Here is a 27,829-nt window from a genome sequence, read left to right on the forward strand (position 1 = left end):
TCGGCGCGGGTGCCGGGCGCGGGCACGGCTCCGCCGGGTGGGCAGCGGGACGCGGCAAGCGCGCCGGGCCCGGCCCCGCAGCCATGAACCTGGAGCGACTGCGGAAGCGCGTCCGTCAGTATCTGGACCAGGTGGGGCCGTCCGGGGACGCGGGCGGGGCTCTGGAGACGCGGGTCCTGGCGGCGCGCGGTCCTACGGCCCTGGGCTTTGGTGCGGGCCGGAGCCCTGGAGGAGGCGTCGAGTGCCGGCCTCTGTTGCAGGCCGGCCGGGGAGCGCTGGGTCTCGGTTGTCTCCGCGCGCCGCGAGCCGGGCACGTGTCGGCGCCTCCCAGTCCGGCCCGAGGTGTTCAGCACACGCTTCGTACTGAACGCAAGTCGAGGGGTGGCCTGTGAACTTCGATAGTAAATAGAAAACGTTTAAAGCCTAGTTGTCCTTCTTATTTGTGCAAGTTTAAGTGAATAGTGATAAAGACAAACTTGTAGTGTCAAAATCAGTACTTTAAAAAGTTCACGTTAACTACACCTCTTCTCCCTGCCCTTTGCTTGAATGAGCATCAGTGTTTAAGGGAAGACGTATTTCCAGAATCAGCAGCATCCCTTTAGTCTTTGATGTCACCTAGTTTTTGTAAAATGTATGTGGTCCCAATAAATTGGAAACCAAGAAGGGGAGAGAAAAGCGTGGTAAACTGTTAGGTGTTGGATGTGAAATATTGTTGCCGGTTGTTTGCAACATTCAGAACGCTGTATTTTGGTTTGCCGTAAGTCAGATGAGTTAACCAAATGCTTCCGGAGCACTTTTCCTCTGTCTCTGGGGATATGGTGAGGAAGGGGACAGGCCTGTTTTCAGCCTCCAGGCACTAAGGTTGGGCAGATCTGTGACCCTCCCAGAGCATCCCTCTTCCCACATTGATTGGCAGCAGAGTTCCTGGTTTGCATCTAGGAGGCCTGAGGGAAGGACTGAGAACCTTGCTAGTGATCACTTGAATTAACCAGTTCCTTAGATACCTTCTGATGTACTTTTGCAGAGTATAAATTTTTAAAAAATCTGCCTTCTTCAACTTGGGTGTCAACAGTCTTCCAATGATTTTTTTTTTTTTTTTTTTGTACCACTGAACTAAAACTCACCTGGGATAGAAGATTAGAGATATGATTGATACATGTTAAAAAAAAAATACTGTATTGAGATGTTGGTTTGTTATATAGTATTAAAGCCTTCTAGTAATACTAGCTATCTGTGTAAAATTATTGAAATAACCAGGGCAATTACTGCTTTTTCTTTTTATGATGCAGCAACAGTATCAGAGTGCTCTATTTTGGGCAGATAAAGTAGCTTCACTCTCTCATGGTAAGTGACAAATTCTATTTTTTCTCATTTCTCTACCCTTAAAAGAACTTTGTACTTTACCTTGCACCTCTGACCCTTTATGTTTTTCCCTCCAGAGGACCCCCAGGACATTTACTGGTTGGCTCAGTGTCTTTACCTGACAGCCCAGTATCACAGGGCAGCTCATGCACTTCGGTCTCGGAAACTGGACAAAGTAAGTGAGTCCAAAGGTGTTAAAAATGTCGTTAGATTAGTATTTTAGGTATATGTTCTTTTTTATTGATAATACTTTAAAGAATATTTTAAAGGATTCAGTTTCTCTTATGAAATGTAAAGAGAAATTTCTTGCGTATGTTTCTTTTTGGTCTCGGCATGAGGCATGCAGAATTTTAGTTCCCTGAATAGGGATGGAACCCATGTCCCTTGCATTGGAATCGCCAGGGAAGTCAAAGAGAAATGTTTTATTCCTAATCTTGATCACTTTGTTTTTCCCTCCTGCCACCCCCCCCCCCCCCCCACTACCATCTGGTCACTAAGTTTTGACAATACTGTTTTCTAAATAGTTCTGAAAGTATGGGCTGTTCCTTTCTATCTGATATCCACTCTGCACATCAGGCCTGTAATTTGTCTGTTTTGTTGTTTTAGCCTCTCTCTTTTGTTCAGTAACATCTTTCCCACACCCTTTCCTCCTCTCCAGTTCATCCTTTAAACTCTCATAGGGTGGTCTTCCTAAAACAGATGTGATTACAACGCTCACAGTACCACTCAGCACTTTCCCAGAACCTGCAGGATTCCCTTGTGGTTCAGTTGGTAAAGAATCCATCTGCAGTGTAGGAGACCAGGGTTTGATCCCTGGGTTGGGAAGATCCCCTGGAGAAGGGAAAGGCTACCCATTCCAGTATTCTGGCCTAGAGGATTCCATGGACCAGTCCATGGGGTTGCAGAGTTGGACATGACTCAGTGACTTTAACTCACAGGCTAAAGTCAGATGCTTTCATGGACACCCCCTGCCCCCCACCAGGCGCTTTGTGACTTCCCTCCAGTTGACACATAGCCACCACCACCGTCCACCACCACCGTCAGTGCATGGAGTGTGTATCCAGTCATGCTCACCGACTGCAGCTCCTGAGATGTGTGACAGCTACTCAGACTCAGTGCTGGGATGCTGACCAACTCCCAAGTAACCTTCTCCCCCTGGAGGTGTTTCCTTATTCAACTGGCTATTATTTTTTTGTGCGATTCTTTCATAGCTTGTAAAAGAAACGGTGTGCTGTGTTTATGTCTCCCCTGTTACAACCTCCTTGAGGCAGGTCCTTATTCCTTTTTGAATCCTTGGTGCTTGGCAAACACTAGGTTCATGACGAATATGAGTTAAAAAGACTTTTTTCTCTGTGAGAGTAAAAGAGGAGTTATGAAAATAACTTTCATCTCTTTTTTGTTATAGTTTTCTTTTTGATTGAAGATGCATATTTTCTTGATTACTTTTTTGATGGATTAATTTCTTTTCTAGTTGTATGAAGCATGTCGCTACCTTGCAGCTAGATGCCATGTAAGTATGCTCTCGTTATTTGGTAAAGGTTTAGTGCTGTGAATCTTTGCATCCCTCACATGAGTGTGAGAATTCAGTATACCGATTCTCCATTTACTAAAAGCTGATGTGCATGAAGAAAATTCTACTTTAAACATTTTAAATTTAAGTAATGAGTGGGTACAATATTCATTACCTTTTAAAATCTCCAGTGGCTGTGTGTACCTAGTATCAGAAGTCATAAGTGACGAAGGCTGTTTTTGTTTTCTACAGTTTGCTGCGAAAGAACATCAGCAGGCTCTTGATATTCTTGACATGGAGGAGCCGATCAACAAACGGCTGTTTGAGAAATGTTTGAAGGATGAAAGTGGCTTGAAAGACCCCTCCAGTGACTGGGAAATGTCACAGTCCTCAGTAAGTAATACAGTAAGAAGCTTCAGTGACATCAGTAAGAATTGCCCGCAGGAGAGGGCAAATGTAAATCACCTTCTTTTACTTCAGTATAATTGTCTTAAAATAGTTGGGTTGCCAACTTAGTTGATTTTCTCAACCCCAAAAGATTTTAAGACATTTCTGAGCCATCAATTAGAAGTTGTAATTGTGTCCTCAGATGCTTGAATCTCAAATAGGCAGACTTAAGCTCTTTCTTCTCACCATTGATGTTTTAAATTCCTTTCCACTTTTCCCTTCTTAACTGTGTTTTGACAGTGTTTTGTAGGTATCCCCAAGAAACCTCACTTACCTTAGATTGGTTCTTTCCAGGAAGTGATTTGATGTTACTATTTGTGTTATTTTCTGTATTTCAGTTTATGTACTTCATACCTGCCTGAAATTGCAAATTCCTGCTGGCAGAAATTATACAATGTAATGTAATAGATAACATTCATAGTCAGAGTGCTAATCTGGACTGTTACTCTTTTCTTAAACAACTTTCTTGAAATGTAATTCACATAACATGTAGTTCATTCTTCAGAAGTGTATAGTACATTGGTTTTTAGTATATTTATTGAGCTGTATAATCCTTACCATAATCAATTTGAGAACTTTTTCTTTTTTAATTTCAGCAAGAGACCCTATATCACTTAGCTGTTAGCCACCAATTCCTTCATATCCCAGTTACTCTTTGTAACATATCTATGCAGGAACTTGGTTACTCTGCTCTTCACCATATAATGGTAGGAATACTAAACATACTTAGGTTTTTTCTTTTGAAGAGACACATTGTTTTTTGTGTGAGGAAATACATTTATGAGCGAGTTGAGGATCGTTACTTTTGGACCTCTTATACATTAACTGCTAAGAAATGCATGATTTATTTTTAATGCAGTATTTATTTTATTGAGTGTGTTTTTTTTTTTTTTATAATAACTCACAGATACTGCACATAGGTCTAAGATTCTCCCATAATGTCCTCTACTATTTTTGAATTGTGATTTTATGATGAATCTCCTTCATCTCATTACCAGTTAGTGGCATCTCTGCATGCATGTGTGCTCAGTCATGTCCTGCCCGTTTGCTGCCCCACGGACTGTAGCCTGTGAGGCTTCTCTGTCCAGGGAACTTCCCAGGCAAGATTACTGGAGTGGGTTGCTGTTTCCTTCTCCAGGGGATCTTCCCCACCCAGGAATAGAGCCCCCGTCTCCTGCATTGGCAGGCAGATTCTTTAAGCCACCTGAGTGAGAAGCCTAATGGCATCTCTGGACAACCTATAAGCTCACTTATTTGTGTTTTGAGGTTCAGAGTCTGGAACATAAATCTGGTTTCTACATCCTTTTGTTATTGGTAGTGGTGCGGTGGCTGCTGTGTGATCCGCTTACCATGTGCTGGCTCCGGAGGGTGCCACCTCCGACCCTTACGGCGCCTGTGAGTTAGATGAGGAGGGGGCTGGGGCGTGAGCAGCTGGAGCCTGGTCCAGGGTCACTTGGGAGCATCACAGCTGGGGCTGGAGCTCGCCTTGCTCTGGCTCCCGCGGCCAAGCTCCTAACCTGTGCTGCACTGCTGCCCATGTTCTGGTACGTACTGAGGTCCGTTCCTGAGATGCGCCCGTCAGACTGTCCTCATGTTTACTTAGTATGTGTGCGCGCTCTGTGTGCTGTCTCTAAGCTGTTGCCCTCTTTGAGTCAGAACAAGTGTGAACAAAGTGGCAGTGACGCTTAACCTAGTTATAAAGGTTTGTTGACCTGAGGGAGCCTAGGGAAGATAGATGACAGAAATTTTACTTTGTTTTTATGATTCTATTAATGTATATTGTGTGTGACACTGAGATGGAGTGAATCCTTTTAGATGTTAAAAAAAAAGAGTCTTCACCTTTGGACAGTATATGATTTTTTATGAAAACTACTTTGAGTAGTATTGACTTGTATGTGACTTATTTTTCCAACAGATAAAGAGTTCCATTTGTCTTTTGCGAGGAAAAATCTATGACGCTCTAGACAACCGAACCCTCGCTACCTACAGCTATAAAGAAGCTTTGAAGCTTGACGTGTATTGCTTTGAAGCATTTGATCTGTTAACATCCCACCATATGTTGACAGCCCAAGAAGGTTTGGAAACCCAGGTGTTTTTATGTTTAGCACAATTAATATTGTTTGTATTTTTTTTTCCTGAGATTTATAGACTCCATAGCAGGCTATGTACAGGTTTTAAAGAAACCCATTCATTTCCTTCACGTCTTCAAGCATGAAGCATGTTGCGGAACACAGTACTGTGAGGTGCTTCTTGTAGTCAGTCTCCTGGTGACCTGAGGTTGTGTAAGAATTCAGGGTCTGATGCCGTGATTACCAGCATGGCTGCACTTTAAACCCTGAGGAGTTTGACAGATAATCAGTGTGCAGGTCCCAACTCCTGACCAGGCAAGTCAGGGTCTGTGGCAGGACCCTGGCATCAGAGGGTGTAAAGCCCCCAGATGGTTCTGAGGTGACGCACAGCCTGAGAGCCACTGGCCGAGTGTGTGGCCAGTGGTGCCAGGCGCCTGCACGCGAGAAGCAGAGGAGCTGCAGTATTAACAGGACTCAGACATACTTTGGCCCAAAGCATTGTTCTCAGCCTGTGGCTTTGTCCCCTGGAGGACGTTTGGCAGTGTCTGGGGAGAGTCGGACTGTCTCAGCTTGGGGGCGGGTGGGGGTGGGGGTTGGAGGTTGCCTGTGGAATCTAGTGGGTAGAGGGCAGAGATTGTCCCCACAGAGTCCATCGTGCCGAGGCTGGGAAAGTGGCCTGGTGGCTCTCAAGTCTGGGGGTGACTGGAGTTGCCCGAAGGTTCGCGCACAGCTGTTGTGCGGTTCTCGTCAGCTGGGTCTTAGTTTTCTGTAGTACATTTGATCTTGTTATTTCCTCTTTTGAGTTCTGTATGCTTAGACCCAGAATAAGCATATAGAAGATACATGCTTAGAATATAGAAGAATAATTTTTGTTGCTGATTTTTTTCACCATAATTACTGAGGACATTGTATTTCTTGTTAATATTTTTTAGAAAAAGAACTTCTTGAATCACTACCTCTTAGCAAGCTCTGCACTGAAGAACAGGAATTGCTACATTTTCTGTTTGAGAACAAGTTGAAAAAGGTAAGTTAAAACACCAAGTTAGTATTTGCTTTTATATAAGTATAGTATTTCTTTCTTTAAATTTGGCCTCTATTCTTTTATGGGTTAAGAATTTAAACATTAATTTTCAATAGTTCAGCACATTTTCAGGAATACACATAGGTTATTTTAAATAATGTGATTCCTAACAAAGCTTTCAAAAATACGTCTTTCTCCCAGGAACAACTCTTATTTTTAAATGATGAAGCTGTCAGATAATGGGACGATGATGTGTGAAAATGAGGGTTTTTCTTATGCTTCCGGTACTTCTGCTTTGTAAAATACTTCCTACCGTGGGACTCTGCTAAGAGTGAGACGAGACTCAGCCTTGTGAAAGGAGTGCTGGGAGCGCTCGAAGCTGGAAGCTTCTAGAGCGTCACTCCTGTTGTGTGAGACGCTGAAGCGCTCGGGTCGGGTTGAGTGCGCCTTCAGTGCTTCCCACTGAGTCATGTTTGCACTCCTCTTTTTCAGTATAATAAGCCTAGTGAAACTGTCATCCCCGAGTCTGTAGATGGCTTGCAGGAGAATCTGGATGTGGTCGTGTCTTTAGCTGAAAGACATTATTATAACTGTGATTTTAAAATGTGCTACAAGCTGACTTCTGTGTAAGTACGCCCACTTCTTTTGTGCAGGAACATAGAGCATATAGTCCACTTTACATGACGGTGTGTGGGACATGCTTTCTGAGTAATGGCAACTGACGGGTGAGCCTTTGCAGAGTACAGAGCGGGTATTGGCTCAGAAGAGCGGTCTGCTGACAGAGGCATGCACACATTTGTTGCTTCGTGTCATTAACTCGGGAGTGTCTTTGTCACTCCCCAGTGATAATTTGCAAGTTTGGGAATCCCATCCCGGCCTGTGTTTTATAAAGCCCATTCTTTGTTGAAGTAGAGACGAATAAAATCCCTACAGGGATTTTATTTTATTTTATTTTATCCTACAAGTGAGTCAGGCTCACTTGCCAAGCCTCCTCCTCCACTGTCAGTTCTTCTATATACATAGTTCACATTTGTCTTTGGGCTTGCTTAAAATCCTTGAATTCACAAAGGTTTTAATTGACAAGTAGGATTCATTTAATATTTCATATTATTTTTGATCCTTCTGAATAATTAGACCACTTAAATTATATCTGTTAATTTAAAGTAAATGTTTATAGTGATGTTTATATTTATTGCTTCTGAGTAAATCTGGATTTTCAGTTTCATTTATAACCTAATCATTACCTTAACTAAGAAAAAGTCTGAGGATAATGGAGTTAAGAAACCAAAAATGCATTATAACTCACAGTATTGTGTGTAATGTGGAAATGACTATCTAAATAAACATAGCTAATTGTAATGAGTGCTGTTACATTGTACCTACATACATGATGTGCTGCTTTAACTTTCAGAGTGATGGAAAAAGATCCTTTCCATGCGAATTGTTTACCTGTACATATAGGAACACTTGTAGAGCTGAATAAAGCAAATGGTAAGAATATTTTAAAACTAAGAATTTTGATAACAAGAATATTCTGTAACTGGAAATTCTCTCTCGAGTCCTGGGTAATTGAGCTGCAGGCGGCAGCTGGGGGAGAAGTGCTGGTCAGCCTGAGCAGTGGTCTGTCTCAGCACTGAGGCGGGACATACTTACTTTACCCCTACTTTCCGCCTCCGTTTTTAAATGTAACTTGTGCTCCAAGATGTCATAACTCTAGAGTGTTGGCTGGCAGTTTGCCTTTTTCTTTTTCTTGTAAAATCCATAAGAAAGCTGATAGGGCAAGAGTCAGTAACTTTAGAAATTGTAAGGGGGTAGAGTTTTTGTTAATGTTTTCCATATTTTAGCATTTCAGAAACATTTAGAGTTTGGACTATATTTGCCCTTAAATCTTTTAAGCTGAATAATCAGCTCTGTCAAGAAGGGTAGCCAGGCACTCCAGCTCTGGGCTTGCTGCTCCAAGTACCGTCCGTGGACCTGCAGCATCACGTCTCCTGCAAGTTTGCTGGGGGTGCAGGCTCTCTAGCTGTCCTGGTCTTTGTGTCAGTCAGGAGGAACTCACCTTGCTGATGCAACAAACTGGAGAGTTCGGTCAACCACGCCGGTTGTGGGTGGTTAAGATGGTCTGTAATAGGCCCCTGCAGTAAGAGACGTGGGCTTTAAGACAAGCGAGGCCGTTGGAAGTAACCCAAGCGCATGAAGCGCTCTGTCTGTGCTGCCCGCCCACTCACTGCCGGGGTGGGGCGGGGAGTCCATGAAGCCACAGCGACTGCTCCTGGAGTTTCTGTGTTGCATCCGATAAATGAATTTTGTGTCTAGGAAGAAAGAAAAGTATAAAATTATTGCTATGAGAACACAATTTATATGATTGTAAAGAGTTGTAACTGGGGGAAACTCATATCTTAAAATTTACTTGCTATGAATAATTTTATTCTTTTTTTTTCTTTTTCTCTAATGTAGAACTTTTCTATCTTTCTCATAAATTGGTGGATTTATATCCTAGTAATCCTGTAAGTAAATATAAACTTTTTTTCCTTATAGTATTTTTTTCTTACCTAAACTTTAAGAAAATACTTAACTAGTGTTTAGACAGAGGCTAAATTTAAGTTGATACAGATGTTTTATTTTAAGTTGTTGGAGCAGAATCTTCTAATGGTTATGATAATTAGAAGCAGTGTTCACTTTTTCAAATCACAAAAGTATTTTTTTAGTATATAACTTAAAAATCTTTTATTTTTTATGATTATAGGAATAATATATGCTTATCATTTAAAAATACTTAACATGCAGAAAAATTAAATACTAAAAGTGAAAGTCATATATCTTTCATAAGCAATGTTAATACCTGCTTGGTATTTCTCCTGTTGCATGTATGACAACTTACTGAATTATGCACTGAGTGAATCATTGGGTCTTCCAAACTGCCATAGATCAGAACGAAACATAGAAATTGAAAATGGAATCAGAAACTATGTGCTTAAAGACAAACGTCAGGAGTCAGGGTTTAAGTCTGAGAATAATCTGCACCCCATAGTGGAAACGGTTTATAAAGTGGAGAAATCAGTGCAGGAGAAGTTAGCTGACGAGGTGGAGTCTGTGGACCGACCCAAGCTGGGGCCCGGAAGACAGGGCGAGTCCGGGGCCTCATGCCTCAGATGCTGCAGGCGCACGGTGGGAGGCACCTGGAGCAGCGGCTGTCGGAGAGTCTGGTCTCTCTTCCCCCCGGACCCTTTGTAGACGGCCTGTGCAGGGAAGGCTCTGCCATGAGCTGAGTGTGTGATGGGACATCTGACTTGTTGCCGATTCCCAGTGCAAGGTTACGTCCCTTTGGTCATGGTGCATTTTAAACTTTTTAGGTGTCTTGGTTTGCAGTGGGATGCTATTATCTCATGGTTGGTCATAAAAATGAACATGCCAGAAGATATCTCAGGTATGAACTTACTGTCTTCCTCCCTTTGTTGTAAACCTACAGGAAGTAATTTCTTCGTTATCTGCTTTAATACAGTAATTTGTAGTACTTTAAAAGCAGTATGAAAGAAAGTGTTTTCTTCAGATTTTATTCAGTTGCATCCATTGTGTTCCCTGCTCTTTATAAGATGCTGTAGGAGGAAGGGGAGATAAAAGTAGTCAGTGGTATAGACCTTGTCTTCAAGGGGCTTATGATGTATTTAAATTTTTATTTATAAATTAGAATAAATATGAATAGTGAATAATATGAAATATTTTGGGAGTTTGTTATTTACAGAGATAGTATTAACCTCTTACTATGAGGACTTTTTTAATAACTGTGAAATTACACAAAACTCTTTGTGAGGTTAGGGTCACTAAATGTGACTGTAAAACAATTCTTGCGGACTTCCCTGGTGGTCCAGTGGTTAAGACTCTGCTTCCACTACAGGGGGCACAGGTTTGATGCGTGGTGTGGGAACTAAGATCACACATGCCACGCCGTGCAGCCTAAATAAATAAATAAAATAAAAAATACTTAAAAAAGAACAACCGGAATGCTTGGCAAAGTGAATAGGTTTATGTAAAGATATGCTGTGGTATTAGCTTGAGGAGCTCCATGCAGCCCAGTCCAGCTGCCTAGCCAGTGTTAATTCAATTACTCAAGTACAGAAAAAGCTCTAGTAATACCTGTGACTTCCTCCATTACGAACGGAATAGAAAACGGATCTATGGTAAAGTTCATAAACTCTGGACCAGCCTTGATTTCTAGCCCCCATGCTGCCACTTACTTGATATGATTCCTTTGGGAGAGTTCATTTCTCTGACCCTCCCTCTCCTGTGAAATGGGGAGTGATGTAGCTGTATGCCAGGGTTGTTAAGAAGATGAGATGAGAGGAGAGGATCCTGCACTAGGGGAAAAAATTAGGGAGAGCACTCTGACTGTTTGAGTGTTAAGCACTTTAGAAACATGTGCTTGTGTTTTTTGGGAGCAGGATGATTGATGTTATAGCAGTTCTCTTGGACTGTGCTTTGATTTGCTGCACTTATTCAGTGATGAATTCTGCATGAAACGGACCATCTGGGTAAAAGAAATCCTAGAAAATAAAATGCTAAGAAAGTGGGAATGTCACCCTTTTTATTTTTCACATTTTGTGATATGCTGTCTTTATTCCTGATTGTGGGTCACCTAGTTGAAGGTGTGTAAGACTATGTAGTCCTGTCCATCGAACCAGCGTTGAGTCTCCCAAGTCATCTGTAGGGTGTCACTTAATCTTTCCAGCCTTGATATACTTAGCCTTAAAACATAAATAATCCTGAAAGTTGTTAGGATTAGATGGTGCATATGAGGCACAAAGCAGGCCTTCATTAAAAGGTTGCTGCTGCCACTGATTCTCTCTTCCACTTTGAAATGAAGCTCCTGGGTTAACTAATATTTGTTAAGTCTATGCAGAAAGCTAATGGGTTCCACTACATACCTAGGAAGTTGTGGACCTCTCCTAAAATTACTTAAAATTTTGCTTGTACTGTTAAGCATTATTTTATTTCAAGTGAATTAACACAGTGTTACATCAGTGTTTAATACATGGACAGCTCATTCATTGACATAATTCTGATGTCCTTGAAATAGTCAACTTAACGTAAAATTAACCTAACAACTTCAAACATTACACATGTGAATGAAATTTCATCTTTTAGCAAAGCTACGACGCTGGAGAAGACCTACGGGCCGGCGTGGATCGCGTACGGGCATTCGTTCGCAGTTGAGAGTGAACACGACCAAGCAATGGCCGCGTACTTCACAGCAGCTCAGCTGATGAAAGGGTGCGTGGGACAGCAAAGTGGGCTTTCGTTATCACCGTCTCGGCCACTGGGTCGCTAAACTGTAGTGTGTCTCGTTAGTAGCTTATGTTTGTGAAGTAGCTATGGGGGTGAGGGAAGAAAGCTGATGTGACTTTGCCAAGTAGTTTATCCTGACCAGCACAGGGGAGCTCACACATCAGCTGAGGGAGCAGAGGAGGGTGGAAGCTGTTTCTCATGTGCTTGTACAGAAGTGGCAGGGTCCACGAGCAGGGAGATTACTTGTATCCTGCTTCTGTGGCTTCATTCATGATTCAGATTCAGGACTGAGCCTGCCGGTTCCCTGTTAAATGTGTTGGTACTAGCTGAGCCCTGGCAGCGTGCTGCTTTGCGGAGCGGAGCCTGCTGTTCTTCCTGTTGACTCTCCAGGTTTGCACTAGTTTCACTTTGCCCCGTTCTCTCGTGCAGCCTGCTGCTGCTGACCGCGGCCTTCCCTCTGGTGGGGAGGTGTGGGAGTGCCAGGGTGCCTGCTGACCTTGGCCAGTTACTCACCTCCTGAGAAATAGGAGCAACACATAGGCCTATGCTGACTGTGAGGAGTAGTGAAGAAAATTCTAGTTACAGACTGGGATCAGTTTCTGACACACAGCAAGCACTCAGTGAAAGTTAGCTACCTTGCCTTGTTTGCTTGAATTGCATTTGTTAGGTTTGATTTACCAGCACTCAGTTCTGCATCTATATTATTTAGGGTCCCAGCTTTTTTAAGTGTATTACATTTTCTGTGTATGACTTTGATATCTAATTAGCTGTCCATGAAACTATTATAAAAGACACAGCTCCCTAAGAATCCTAGTTTTTCAGGCTGCCATAACAGAGACCATAGACAGTGATTTAAACTAAAGAAGTCAGGTTTCTCCTGTCTCAGAGGCTGGCTGGCCGATTTGGTTCCCGGTGAGGGTTTTCGTCCTGGCCTTCGGGTGGCTGCCTTTTCACTGTGTCCACACAGACGGGGGACTCGATCTACTGTCCCTTGTAGGGCATGAGCCCTGTTGTGTTGGGGCCCACCTTTACACCCTCATCTAACCTTTATTATTTCCTCACAGGTCCTCTCTCTGAGTGTAGTCACTGGGGGCCAGCATGGGGCCTAAGGTATGGGTTTGGGGGGAGACCTACATTCAGTCTATAAGTCCATGAGCCTGACATATTACTGGTACAGTCCTCCAGATTACAGTTGTTCAACCAGTTATTGACCCACCTAAATGGTCCTCGTACCCAGTCCATCCCGTTCACCAGGACTTCGAGACGCTTTCCAGTGCTTTGCTGAAGCGTGGCTCAGTGTCCGCACGCACCCCTAATCTGTCAATCTGGTAAACTGCAGCAAATAATAACAACTTACTGTGGGTTGTTTCTTCAGAGCAAATGCTAGAGTCTGCTAGTTTTATTTTGCTCTTCTGGGTGCTCACAAACCCAGAATAGTTATTACTAACAGTTACTTGTTAGTTACTAATCAAGAGTCAAAACCAATAGTTAATTGTATGATTAACACTTTTAATGTTTCCCAGTTGAGCACTTTTCTAATTAAATTTTCACATTACCTCATCAGGATAAGCATTATTTTCTTCTCCGTTTTACTTCCTTGTCAGAAGAGCTTTGTATTCCTTTAGCTTACTCTGTCTTTGGTTAATTGTTTGAAATTGCATGCATCTGTTAAAATTTTCTTTATGACTTCTTGAGCCATTGGTTATTTAAGAGTGTGTTGTTTAATTATCAGATATTTGTGAATTTCCAACATTTTCTTCAGTTATTTCTAATTTAATTCCAATGTGACTGAAGATCATACTCTGCGATTTCAGTGTTTTAGGTTCCTTGAGGTTCTTTACAACCTAGCGCGTCTGTCCTAGAGGACACCCCACACCAGCCCTCCCGTGTCCGAGAGCCCCACTCCTGCCCGCACGCTGCTCGGCTGCCTCGAGTCCCGCCGGGCCACACTGTTGTTCATGGCTTGTGTTTGTTGTTGCTCCTCCACCTCGTGATTTCATTCATGATTGCAAGTGGGTGTGGGTCTCCCCTCCTCACAAGTGGAGTGTTCCCGTGAAACCTTTTATAAAGCTGAAGTTGTGGAAAGTTTTTTTCTCATAAAAGCAGATACCCTCTTCATATTTCCATTGGTTAGCCAAAACAGGTGGGTCTTTCATGGACCGTGTAAAGCATGTTTTCAGATGGCAGCTGATTTCCTTATTGAAGTCTCCAACTGTTCCTGTTGAATTGTCTTTTCCCCTCCAATTCTGGCAGTTTTTACTGTTAGCTTTTAGGGTCTCTGTTGTTAGATTCTTGATGGATTTAGCCTTTTATCTTTGTAAAATGTCTTCAGTTGTTTGTAGTAACAGATTTTGTCTTGAGTTTGTTTTATCTAATGTTTAGTGTAGCCGTTCCTGCTTATTTTGGTTGCTATCTGCATGGTGTATCTCTTTCAGTCTTTTCAGTTTCAACCTGAGTCTTTTGAATCTAAAGTGTGTCACTTGTGGACAACAAATAGTTGGAATGTGGTTTTATTATTGATTCTGCCAATTTCTTGCCTTTTGTTAGAGTTTTATCCATTTGTGTATAATATAATTAGTGATAAGGTAGGATTTATGCTTGCCATTTTGCTCTGTGTTTTTTTGTTTTTTTTTTTTTTACTCTGTGTTTTAATGTTACATCTTTTTTTGTTTCTCGTTACTGCTCTTTCTTTGGTTAGATACTTTGTAATTACCACTTTAATTCCCTGTTTTGTTCATACAGTAAATTTTTTGAGGTTTTAGTTATTATCTTGGGGGGTTACAATTAACGTCTTAAACAATCGACTTTGGATTAATACTGACTACTGACTAGAGTACTTTCCAACACTAGCAGCCAGTTCTCTGATTCTCCAGACACCTCCAGAGTCCTACGAGTCAGTTCAGTTCTCACACTGGTCCTGGGTCACTTGTCCTTCTGACTGACTGGCTATAAATTAGGGGTTCGCACAGCTCCTCCTTGGGTCTGATTATTTGCCCGTGACTCACAGAATTCTGGAAAGTGTTTTGTTTATAATAAATGATACAACTCAGGAAGAACCAAATGGAAGAAAAAGGCAGTGCAGGGTCTGTGGGTAGGAGTGAATGCAGCCGCCAGCTCTCCCAGGACTGTGGTGTGTTCACCAATTCAGAAGCTCTCAGAATCTCACAGTCAAGAGCGTGTCCAGAGTTCAGGTTCCAGCTTCTCTACCGGGAAGTCTTTGCATGGGGCTGAAAGTTCCAGTCCTCTCAGCACCTGGTCTTCCTGGTGACCAGCCTCGCTCTGAGTCCCCATTAATGTAAATTGGGTGTAATCAGGAGGGGCTTGTTGTGCATGAAAAGGACACACCTCTCACTCAGGAACCTCCGGGCTTTTAGGAGGTCTGTGCCAGCAACCAGGGACAACACCAAATGTGTTTCTTACTTTATGACACCAATTTAATTTCAGTAGGTCAAGTTCAAGAAGAGCTGCAAACAGAAATACATTTATACTGTCTTATCCTTGCCTATGTGGTTGTTTTGTCCAAATTGTTTTTCCCTTTGGATTTGAGTTACTGTCTAAGTGTCTCTCTGTTTCAGCCTGAAGACTCCCTTTAGTATTTCTGGTTGGGCAGATCTGCTAACAGCAGCTTCCCTCAGTTATCCACTGTTGTAATGATTTCAGTATGTAATGTTGTTTTCCAAGGAAGCTGTGAGAAGGAGAGCAGGTATATGTTTATGTCCTTTGTTGCACTGACCTTTTTTTTACTATTTCAAGTTCTCTTCGTTTGTTCCTGTGAATTTGAGATACTATCCAGTGTCACTTCCTTACTCCAGGACACATTACTTCCTTACTTCCAAGACTCCTTACTCCAAGTGTCCTTATTCCAAGATGCTGTCTGGTGTCACTTACTTACTCCAGGACTCCATACTTTTTTTACTCGAAGCTGCTGTCCAGTGTACTTCCTTACTCTAAGACTCGTTACTCCAAGACAGCTTCTGTGCTGTTGGCAGTGAACATTACATTTCTGTATACGTTAGGCCTATCAGTCAAGAGAAGAAAGATGAAATGTAATCACCTTTATTGGCACTCTGTTTTTTTTGTGGATTTGAATTACAGTCTGGGGTCAGTAATTGCCCATTACTTCCTCTAGGTATGTGTGTAGAGGCTCCTTGTGACGCTTATGTAGGCAGCACGGTTGTAACTTCAGTCGTGATCCTGGAGTTACTGAGCCTGGGCACCTCCAGCTGGGCGGTCAGTGCTCACTGACATTGTCCGACCATCTTCAGGGAAAGGTTATCTTACTGTGATCACTGTCTGACAGAATGAAGTGATGAAAATTCAAATAAATTAGTTCCTCTGCCTAGTCAGAGTCTATGAGAATAGAATATGACGTATCCCAAGCTCTTTAGCATAGAACTGCTAATAGCCGATGCAGTGGAAGTCCACTCGAGGGCAGGGCTGGTTCCATAGTGGGAGGTGGGACTGACTACAGCCATGAAGGGTCTGTGTTGCTGAGTCAGTGAGAGGAAGACAGTCTTGGCTGGGGCATGGATGTGAACACATGGGGCCTGCCCTTCTGCTTTACAAGGGTTTTGTTTTTGTCTTTTTACTGTAGAATAATGGAAAATAAGGGTAAATAGTTACTAATAGATTCTAGAAGTGGCAGCTGATTATTCTAAAAACTTATTAGGTATTCATTAAATATAAGTAAATGAAGTGTTAGAAAAAAGCTAAGTGCTCTTTTTGGTATGTTAAAGTAATTTTGCAGACAGGGTTTGAAAATCTGAATTCTAAAGTTTTGAGTGTTGAATATGTGAACTTTTCCAATACTTTTAGGTGTCACTTGCCAATGCTTTATATTGGATTAGAATATGGATTGACCAATAACTCAAAATTGGCTGAAAGATTCTTTGGCCAAGCTCTAAGCATCGCACCAGAAGACCCTTTCGTTATGCACGAGGTTGGAGTGGTTGCATTTCAAAATGGAGAGTAAGTACCAAAAAGCTCGAGTCTGTTCCTTTCTGTAAACAGAGCAAAACCTTGATAACCAGAGTTTAACCTTAACTGGCCATTGACTCTTGATAAGATGTCTTATTTTTAGAAGGAGGTGGACAGTTAAAAAGAAATAGCAACCATTGCCTTGGAAGTCTTTAAAAAGACTAAACCGGGCTTTGCTGCCCTCCCTGTGGGCTGGCACAAGCTCTCATGTCCAGGCCTGGGCCCTGCGGGTGGGCTGGAGGCACTGCAGAGCCCCTTGTCACCTCTTTGTTGACCAGGAATTGGATTCATACATGTGAGAAAGAGTCTCACAATTTTGAAACAAAAATGTTCCCCTTTCAGTTACCAGTTAATCCAAAAATTAACCCAATTAGAGTGGCCCAGTCTCTGAGTTTCCTGGTCAGTAGCTGAGGCTTGCTGTTGTCTTGGATGTTTACAGAGCAGGCAGTTCAGCCTCGTACTGAAAGAACTGCAATCCTTTGCACTAAACTATGGGTAAATTTTAAACCAGTAAATTAGTACCAGTGTTCTCTGTGGCACTGGTGTGTATTCTAAAAACTGGGTTATCTAGTGTTTATGAGTTTGGAGCCTTTTAAAATAATGTATAGTAATAATTTCATCCAGTCAATTTAGTTGTAGTCTATTTGGTGCCCCTCCGCCGTCCCCCTTCCCCTCGTGCTTCTCTTGGTTATTTCACAGTTTAAAATGATCCCCAAGCAGAATGCTGAAGTGCTGCTTGTATCCTAAGTGCAGGAAGGCTGAGATGTCCCTTGAACAGAATGTAGGGTTAGATAAGCTCTGTGCAGGCAGCAGTCACAGTGCTTTTCCTGTGAGTTTGGTGTTAGTGAATCAACAATATACATCGAGTAAGATGGTGCCAAGCTGGAGCCTGTGTGAAGCAGGTACTTCAAACAGCTGGTGCATCTGTGAGCAGAGGAGCATGGTTTTTCCGCTGGGTGCGATGCTTTGGCGTTAGCTAAAGTGGTGCTCACAGTGTCTTTATAGGACCTGATGACTCAGAATAATGAGGATATGCTGTCTTGCCTGAGTATTGAGCTCTTGTGAAGTTAACGCCATAAAAGTAATCATTTGTCTCACTTGAATTTTAAAAAAACTAATTACAGAAGTTTACCTCATTTTTATTATTAGAAGGAGATAATTCAAATATTTTTAAAATGTTTATACATACCAATTTTGAATAAACTGCAACTTTTTCCCTCCCCTCTATTTTAGATGGAAAACAGCAGAAAAATGGTTTCTCGATGCTTTGGAAAAAATTAAAGCAATTGGGAATGAGGTATTCTATATAATATCTGTAAATACACACACACTCATAAGTGTGTTTAGTATTGAGTGAAGAAAATAGTATTTGTCTTGCCTAGTATATATTAGCCTAATATTTATGGTAGCAAATGTTTGTTAGTATTTGACTTATCATGGTACGTGGTGAAAAATGAGTGTGAGAGGGCAATTGTGGGCTAGTTGCTTCTTCGGAGGCTCTAGTTTTGATCTGTGGGCGTAGTCGGAATGCATTTGGTGATTGTTCAGTAGGGAGAGCACGTGATGATCCTGGAAGTGGGTGGGCACTGTCACGTCTGACTTGTCCTCTCTTTCTGATGAATGGGTACCTGTAGCAGCAGATCCCATTTCTGCAGGAGCAGGGCTAGGTGTAATTAAAATTGTTGTTCTTCCTTACCTGGTAAATTTAAGATGTGTTTAGATCTATAACCAGGCTTTGGCTCATGAAAGATGCATGAATCTGTGCTTCCAGCTCTCTTGGATGTGTTGAACATGATATTATATTAAATGTGGCAACTTTGGGCCCCTGTGCACCTCCCTGGGTCAGAGGTTTGCATGTTGTTGCTCTTTGTATCCTGATTGCTTTTATTCACACCCATGTTGTCCTATTCTGTTCCGGCCCACAGGAACACTTACCCACAACACACATCTTCCTCAGCTGTCAGTTTCTTTTTACTGAGGAGACGGACGGAGCTCCCCTGGGCTCCCTACCAGGTGGCAGCTTACATGTCCCTGTAGACACAGCTTTGCTTACTTTGGCCTCTTGTCACATGAACTTAAAAACACTGTATTCTGTGTGTCTGCATGTTTGTATATAAGCGGGTCATCCACAGTTCAGTCTTGGGTGGTCTGGATGATGTATGTGTTTCTGTTAATACAGGGCTGTGCTTGTGACCTTGCCCATTTTCTAAGGGTTGAATACCTTAGGATCTTGCCCCTCAGACTGGAGCAGCGTGTCGGCATCACTTGGGAGCTTATTAGAAGCGCAGAACCTTGTGTCTGCCGAACCAGAATTGCAGTGTTAGCAAGACTTCCAGGCGATTCTCATGCACAGGGAACTTTGAGATGCACTGTTGCAAAGCACAGTTGAAACTGAAATTATAACTTTGATGATCTGAAGGCACTCTGGGTTCTTGCAGACATTTAAAGTAATGGTTTAAATGCAAAAGCACAATACTATTAAATTTTCCAAGTACCCATCAAAAAGTTACATGAGGAGGCAAAGATACTGTGTGACTTTGTTGCAGATGTCAGAGTAGCAGCAGGAAAGCAGTTGAGCCTAAGAATCATAGAGGATTTGTTTCTTTCACATGGGCAGTGCCTCCCAGAGCTGGGCTCACGGGAGTTAGAGTGTGTGGCCAGGTCTGCTGACTCACTTGGTCCTGACTCATGGCTGCCTGTCAGCTGTGTCTTGAGCTCTGAGCTAGGTGTCGGTAGGCAGCAGAGAACGGGCTCGATACTGACCGCCCTCAGATCAGTGCGGATGTAACTCGGCAGTAACGATGCAGTGACAGAAAGGGCTGTGACTGAGGAAATAAAGGGGCCCGCACAGACTTGCGGGTGGGTCAGGATGGCCTTCTGGGTTCAAGCAGATGCACTTTAGTCCTGAAGGGAGGACGCTGGCCAGGCAGAAGTAGGTAGCAGGGCATTTCAGGTATTGCAAAGGGAATGTGCAAAACTTCAGTATGGCTTGGGTTTGAATTCACAGAGAACATCAAGAAACAGGGCAGAGGGTGAAACATGGGTCTCCAGGGGCCTTGAAAGGACGTGAGAGTTTGCACCTTGTCTTGAGATGCTGCTGGGACAGGAGCGGCTCTCATACGGGCGGCATGGTCAGACAAGACTTGTCAGTGGTGACATGGAGCTCTGTCAGGGGTCTGATAAGCAGCTGCTCCCTGGAGGGGTTGGGGTTGGGGATGGCATGGACATGTGTGGGGCACTCAGAGGGGTGATGTTATGGAGCTGGGGTGCCGGGGGAGAGGATGGGGTTAGCATGTGGCCTGTTGGATTTGCAGTGCTTGTGAGATTTCTAAGTAGAAACGTGTACTAGGCAGATGGAGAGTTCTGGCTGGAGGTACAGAATTTGGGCATCTTTAGGCATAGACGGGCTCCTTGAAAAAATTGTGCTAATAAAATAAACCTCAGAAAGTGTCTTCCAGTAGGAAAGATGGAGAAGCCACTAAACCTTCTTGCTCAGTGCTGTGGAAGCACCAGGAGAGAGACCCTCGCACAGATAAGTGAAGTCCTGCAGTGCAGACAGGTCAGGGTGAAGCTGCTTGTGAATCGTGGTCTGATGTTCTTTGTTTTAGGTGACAGTTGACAAATGGGAACCTTTGTTGAACAACTTGGGCCATGTCTGCAGAAAACTTAAGTAAGTGAAGTGAAGCGTTTTTCAGAAATATTCTTTGTGACTTAAATTTTACTTAATCTTGTGTAGCTATTTCCACAATTTTTTTTTTCTATTTCCATATTTTTGAGATCCTTTAGTTTTCTTGTACTTGTTTCTTCAGATATAGGAAGCAACAGAAGAAATGTTTTTATTACCTTTGTTAATATAATTTTATTTTAGTAATATATTGAGAATAATAATAAGTTCTGAAGAATTAGGACAGTAGGACCTAATTAAAGCCATATCCGTATCTTAACTCAACTGTTTTCCTCCAGATACCAGTTTTATGGAGTGATAATTGGTATGATATTAGATGACAATTGAAAAAGGGACTCTTTGGTTAAATAAGTTTGGTAACCTTGAAGTTACTCAGGATTTAGCAGATTTTTCGGGGTGTCTTGCAGTCTTCACTGCACGTGATGAGCTGCATGTCGTGCCTGCCCAGCGGCACCGGTGCTGAGACTGGATGAGCTGCGGTGTTTCCCAGACAGTATCGTGCACGAAACCTTTTTCACCAGGGTTTCTGCAGAGCAAGTATTCTAGAAAAGTTGGAGAAATTTCTAGTCACCTGCTCCAGGTGACTCCTGTGGACCTTAAAGCAAAACCATTTAGTTCCTTTAACTACCCCTGGCATGGGAGGCTTGCCTTCACCTAACAGAGGCCTTGCTGTGTGATGGGGCCAGGCCCAAGAATCAAGGGTGGGGTTCAACTGGTAGCCCTGTAGGACTGTCTACACTTGGCTGGAAGACACACTCAAGTGGATACATGGCGGATGTGAAGGGCCTTGCTGTGTAGACTATCACTCTAATGTAGGAAAGTGTTTCTGTGTGTGCCCATCCGGGAAGACCCGCTGTACCCACTGACTGCTTCTCTCTTCCTGTTCTCCCTCCTCACAGGAAGTATGCTGAGGCCTTGGACTACCACCGGCAGGCCCTGGTGTTAATCCCTCAGAATGCATCTACCTACTCTGCCATCGGGTATATTCACAGTCTGATGGGCAACTTTGAAAACGCTGTGGACTATTTCCATACCGTACGTCTTTCATTTGTACCAGAACTTTAAATCTGGTTGAGAGTTACCACTTGTTTGAAATATCTTTCCTCGGCAATATTTTCTTACTTCAGAAAAGTGCAATTTAAAATTTACGTTTTAAAATTCTTCAGGCAACCTTGTGTTTTACTCTTATCTTTGCAGAGAAAAGTGTATGAGTGTCATATAGTTCTCACCACATTAGAGCAGATGTGAGCCTTACCTGAGTATCTGTCAGTGCAGCTGCGCTGGGTGCACGTCTAGGGAGCCCTTTGGGAACTCCAGTCTTTCTATTTATGACTTAAAAGTAATTGCCTTAGATCATGTGACTACATGAGCGGAACTGCTGCTCTAAGCTACCATTAATAATGAGAAAGCAAAATGAAAGCAAAAATGATGCTGCCATTTAAACTTTAATGTAATTCTTTCTTGTCACTTGGTTTTTTTGTTTACTTAGAAAAAGTGCTCTTTTGGACTTATTAGGACATAGATTTTTGTCAGGGATCACTCTACTATCTACATAAAAAAGAAGATATAAGTGAAATTGTTAGGATATTCAGTTCTTCACATTCAGAGTTTGGTTCTTGTAAGTCACTTTTGTACCTAGTGATCAATGTTCCTGTTTTCCCAAAATTGTGTCCACATGCCAGTACACATACCCCACTCAGGTTTCTCCCAGCCAGCAGCATTGGCTCTGCCAGAAAGTGTTACCAGAACATTTTTGGATAATGCCCACAACTCGGTGCCTTCTTTGGGCGTTCTTCCGGTGGTGTGCGGTCTAGTTTGTACCACTGATGTGGCCGCCAGGCCCACACTGCTGATACAGGCATACTCACCATAGTGAGGCCAGCTGGCAGCAGTCATAAGAAGCCGCCTGTTGCAAGACTTCCGAAGTTCAGATGCTAGGATTTGAAAAAACGTGGGTCTTCAAATTGATGAAATAACTGTATTTGGAGAAAGAGATAAAATATGAGAAAATACAGTATGTCAAAGTTAAATTAGTGAATGATAGATTTGTAACTGATTTGCAAGGGTTGGTTAGAGATTTCAGGGAAGATGAAGTCCTGAAGTATCACCGAGATGACCAGATACTTGCTGAGCAGGCAGGAGTGTGGACTAAGCAAGTTTTCTAGTTTTTGTGACCTTTCAAATGTCTATATTTGAGTGTTACATAATTTATTTCTTTTCTATGTTTTAATTAATACAGAAGGCTTTGCGAACTTTTTAAAAATCCTTCTGGAGGGCAGCATTTCAGACATAAAAGATAGAATAGTGTAATGACCCTCCACGTACCCGTCACCCAATTTCATCAGTCATCAGATGATAGCCACTCATGTTGTCTGCATCCCCACTAACAACCTCCCTTCACTGCTGTCCTGAGTTCCTGGAATATTTAGAAATGAGATCCATGGCAATGCTTTAAGCCAATCAGAAAGAAACAGATTTTCTTGTGATAACCAGGCTGAATCTTTTCTACAGGCCCTTGGTCTTAGGCGAGATGATACATTTTCTGTTACAATGCTGGGTCATTGCATTGAAATGTACATTGGTGATTCTGAAGCTTATATTGGTAAGATTATAATTATTCTTATTGATGTATTCCATATTTTAGATTGTTGTATATCTCTGTTTAGGTTTCTCAGATTCTCGTATAAAGTTCTAAGTTTGTCTGATCATTCTTGCTATAGTAGTATCAAGAATCTCCATTTATTTCAATGGAACAGCATGTGGGGATTAATGATTCATGGCTTCCCTAGTGGCTCAGAGGGTAAAGCGTATGCCTGCAATGTGGGAGACCTGGGTTTGATGCCTGGGTTGGGAAGATCCCCAACCCAGGAGAAGGAAATGGCAACCCACTCCAGTACTCTTGCCTTTAAAATCCCATGGATGGAGGAGCCTGGTGGGCCACAGTCCATGGGGTTGCAAAGAGTTGGACACGACTAAGCGACCTCACTTTCACTTTCTTTCACTTTCACTTGCTGCTGCTGCTAAGTCGCTTCAGTCGTGTCCGACTCTGTGCGACCCCATAGACGGCAGCCCACCAGGCTCCTCCTTCCCTGGGATTCTCCAGGCAAGAACACTGGAGTGGTTGCCATTTCCTTCTCCAATGCATGAAAGTGAAAAGTGAAAGTGAAGTCGTTCAGTCGTGTCCGACTCCTCCCGACCCCATGGACTGCAGCCTGCCAGGCTTCTCCGTCCATGGGATTCTCCAGGCAAGAGTACTGGAGTGGGGTGCCACTGCTTTCTCCGTTTCACTTTCTACGTATCCATTCACTTTAAAGTTGAGTACTTGCTATATGCAAAATACCATTTTAGAATATGTGTGATATACAAGAATCAATCTATTTGCATAGCTGAAAAAATCTTGAGAGATTTTTCTAATAAGTAAATGCTTTACTATTTTACAATGCAAAGTATAGGATGTTATCTTGGCACTTCAGTGGACTGTTAAATTGGCTTATGTTCACATTTCAGCACTATGTAATTTTTAAAATTTTTATAAAGGATTAGCAAGTCATAAGGTAAGTTGCTATGGAGTTGTTGGAAAAGACCCTGATGCTGGGAAGGATTGAGGGTAAGTGGAGAAGGGGATGACAGAGGATGAGATGCTTGGATGGCATCACTTACTCATTGGACATGAGTTTGAGGAACCTCAGGGAAATAGTGATGGACAGAGAAGCCTGGCTTGCTTCAGTTCATGGGTCACAAAGAGTTGGACATGGCTTAGTGAGTGAACAATAGCAAGAACTGCAAAGGTAAGTTGGTATGGAGTTGTACTCACTTAGTCAGGAACATTGTAAAGGAAAGAATGCTGCAGTGAGGCTACATCCTGAGATCTTGGGGTAGGCAAAGACTTCTCTAACAGGATATAAAAGCCTAAGAAGAAAAAATGTTAAGTTAAGCTTCAATAAAATTAAAAACTTGAGAGCAAACAGGCACATTATAGACCAAGAGAAGTCCCTTACAGTGCATAAACTCATCAGGGAACTTGTCTAGAATACAAAAAATCCTACACATAATCCTACAATAAGAAAAAGTGTCATCAAAAATGGGCAAAATACTTGAACAGCGTTTCACCAAAGAGAATATTCAAAGAATTAGAAGCAAATGAAGGTGCTCAGTATCATTACTTATCAGGAAAGTGAATAAAAGTCCTGATGAGATATCACTATAAACCTGCCAGAATGGCTGAAAGAAACGAACACTGATATTGCCTGGGGCTGGATGGTGCAGAGCAGCTGGAACTCTCACATGTTGTTATTGCTGGATTATAAATAGGTCAGACTCTTTGGAAAACAGTTTAACAACACATCTGCTGAAGTTAAGCAGGCCTGTTGTTGCCAGCGTGCTGCTCTGGCCAGCAGAGACATGCCATTTCTCACAGCCCTGCAGGTCCGTTGGTGACTCGTGTGCTGGGCTTTCAGTTGGCAGGGCTGGTGGTCTAAGATGGTATCATGCACAGGGGAACCTCACTGACAGAGCTGGGCCTCTCCGTGGGTCTTTACCCCAGGCGTCTTTATAGCATGGTGGTCTCAGGGCCTGAGGGAGAAGAACTAAAGTTTCAGGGCCCCCTGAAGGCTACAGTTTGCACAAAATCATTCCCATCACATTCTTTTCATCACAATGAGTCATGGGTTCAGTCCCTGATCCACGAAGGTCCCACATGCCACGGAGCCCCCAAGCCCGTGGACCACAGCGACTGAGCTGGCGCTCCAGCGCTCGGGAGCCTCAACTGCTGAAACCTGCGCTCCCAGAGCCAGCGGTCCGCCACAGGAGAAGCCGCTGCAATGAGAGGCACCCCTCCACAACTGGAGAAGCGCCTGTGCAGCAGTGAGGACCCAGCACAGCCCGAGATAAATGTGTGAATGAAAACTATTTTAAAAAAAAAAGGTCTGGAGACCCAGTACTAAGACGGACGTTTGCCTGCCTCATAGAGGTCTTACAAAGGAGGTTTCTAAGGTTCATTGCACGTTATTTTATTGAACATATAATGTTATGTTAGATTTGGGTGTACAGCATAATGATTTAATATCTGCATTGTAAAATGACCACCACAGTAGGTCTAGTTAACATCTGTCACAACACAGAAGAATTTTTTTCTTGAAACAAGAACTTACAAGGTGTACTCTCAGCAACTTTTGAATATGTAAAACGGTATTATTAACTGCCATTGCCATGCTGTACTGTTTTTAGCAGACTTGCATGTTATCTGTCAAGACATCTATTACTGAAAGCTATTAGTTTGAAGTCTGTAAAACTTGTCTTGTTCACGTCAGAACAGTTGAGCCTGCGCTAAGTCACTTTAGTCGTGTCCGGCTCTTTGTGACCCCGTGGAGCAACCTGTCAGGCTCCTCTGTCCATGGGGTTTTCCAGGCAAGAATACTGGAGTGGGTTGCCATTTCCTCCTCCAGGAGATCTTCCCAACCCAGGGATCGAGCCAGCATCTCTTAGTTCCCCTGCATTGGCAGGCAGATTCTTTACCACTAGTGCCACCTGGGAAGCCCTGATAGAGCTTGGCCTCTCCGTGGCCCATCCATTATTCTTACAATTTTGATTTGTGGTAAATCAATGTGTTTTTCTGTGCCTGAGACTCGTGACTGTACTTGGGCCAAGCGCCAGCCAGGAGTTCTCCATCTGCAGCTGCTGAGGAGGTTCTGCCCACAGGCTCCTGTTGGTGCTGACTCCATTTGGGGTAGGAGGCGGCTACTGAAGCCCTGGAATTGTGCCTGCCTGTGCTTCTGGGAGGAGCCTTCCCCAGAGTCTCCCTTCATCATAAAGATCCGCGGGGCAGAGAGACATGGGAACATTTTCCTTAGCTCTGCATTTGCTCTTACAAGGACATGTGACCCAAACGACAGAGCAGTGTTATGTATTGCTGGAAATGACAAACGGGATTTTCTGTTTTGTTCTTACTGTGGTGTGTCTGTTTTTTTAGGAGCAGATGTCAAAGACAAACTAAAATGTTACGATTTCGATGTGCATACAATGAAGACATTAAAAAACATTATTTCACCTCCATGGGATTTCAGGGAATTTGAAGTAGAAAAACAGACTGTGGAAGAAGCAGGGCTTGCACCACTAGAAACTTCAAGGAAAACTCCAGATTCCAGACCTTCCTTGGAAGAAACCTTTGAAATTGAAATGAATGAAAGTGACATGATGTTAGAGACGTCTATGTCGGACCACAGTACATGATTCCAGACTAGTCCCACTTCCCCTTTGTCTTAGAGTAAGTCTGTTTCCTCTCATCCTTGTCTTAACCATTTCCAGTTTCTCAACATGCATCCGGACCCCACCTCTGCATTTAGGAGTGGATACCTGCCTTAAGAGTTTGGATTGCACACTTTTGCAGCAGATGTTTTCTGAATTTACAAAATAGTGATGCAAAGTGAAATAAAGAAGGTAAACCATCTCTTACGTCTTTTTTTCAACAGGCTTTTATTTGGGGCTAATTTTGGACTTACAGAAAATCTACAAAGATAGTACCAGGAGCTTCCATATACCCTCACCCAGTTCCCATATTGTTAACATCTCATGTGACTGTGGGACTTTCATCATAACGTATAAATCCACCTTGGTTTCCAGTAACCAAACTCCAGGCGTTTTGGATTTCACCAGTTTTCCTGTGAATGTCCTCTTTCCACACCTGCATTCCGGGGGCCTAGGCTGTCACGTCTCCTAGGCTCCTTGGCTATGATGATGTCTCAGACCTTGTCTTTGATGATCTGGACAGTTTTGAAGAGGACTTGTCAGATATTTTGTAGAATTTTCCTCAGTTTGGGTTTGTTTCAAGTACTTCTCTTGATGGGACTGGAGCTTTGGGTTTGAGGTGTGAGGTACCTTTCTTATCACGTGTCATCACGTGTCAGGGGTGCATGTCGTCAGCAGGAGGTGTTGACCTGATCACTGGTGGCATTGGGAGTCTGCCAGGTTTCCCCTCTGAGAAGTCATTGTTCTCCCCTCTCCACACTTTAGAAACAAATCGTTAAGTACAGTGTACCCTCCATTGGACACGGTTTAAGTAAAGCTCCATCCCCTGAGGTGGATGGTGATTTCATTTGCTTTTTTCTGTTTATTCATTTTATTTATTGATCCCATTTATTTATCAGCACTGGCTCGTATAAACGTGTTTTCTATTTTCGGTTATAATTCTATACTAGTGTTACTTATGTGTGGCTCAGTTGTTTCAGCTTTGGCCGTTGGAACTCTTTCAGCTTGGCTCTTATGTCCTTGTCACGTGCCCCAGTTTTTTTCTTCTGGATTTTCCTTTATTTTGGTAAAATATATGTAACATAAACTGTGGACTTTAGTTAACACTAATACATTACTCTTGGTAACAACTGTATCACGTTGATGCAAGAAGGGATCTGGGGTGGGGGGGGGGCAGTTACTGTATGGGAACTCTGCTTTCTTTCCCGTTTTTCTGTGAAGAATGTGCATGG

General features: G+C 42.9%; 1 protein-coding gene across 1 annotated transcript; it reads left to right on the forward strand.

The window, feature by feature from the left end:
* On the forward strand, positions 1–26,799 carry CDC16 (cell division cycle 16). The gene is made up of 18 exons (XM_061133692.1): positions 1–131; positions 1,290–1,344; positions 1,440–1,537; positions 2,834–2,872; positions 3,125–3,265; positions 5,235–5,394; positions 6,321–6,412; positions 6,902–7,035; positions 7,821–7,900; positions 8,867–8,916; positions 9,763–9,836; positions 11,552–11,677; positions 16,508–16,660; positions 17,903–17,966; positions 20,278–20,339; positions 21,254–21,389; positions 22,866–22,956; positions 26,323–26,799. The coding sequence occupies exons 1-18, from the start codon at positions 84–86 to the stop codon at positions 26,580–26,582; spliced, it is 1,863 nt and encodes a 620-aa protein (XP_060989675.1). The 5' UTR covers positions 1–83; the 3' UTR covers positions 26,583–26,799.
* The last annotated feature ends 1,030 nt before the right edge of the window (positions 26,800–27,829 follow it).

The sequence above is a fragment of the Dama dama genome, chromosome 30, assembly GCF_033118175.1.
Source record: "Dama dama isolate Ldn47 chromosome 30, ASM3311817v1, whole genome shotgun sequence".
NCBI classification, from domain to species: Eukaryota; Metazoa; Chordata; class Mammalia; order Artiodactyla; family Cervidae; genus Dama; species Dama dama.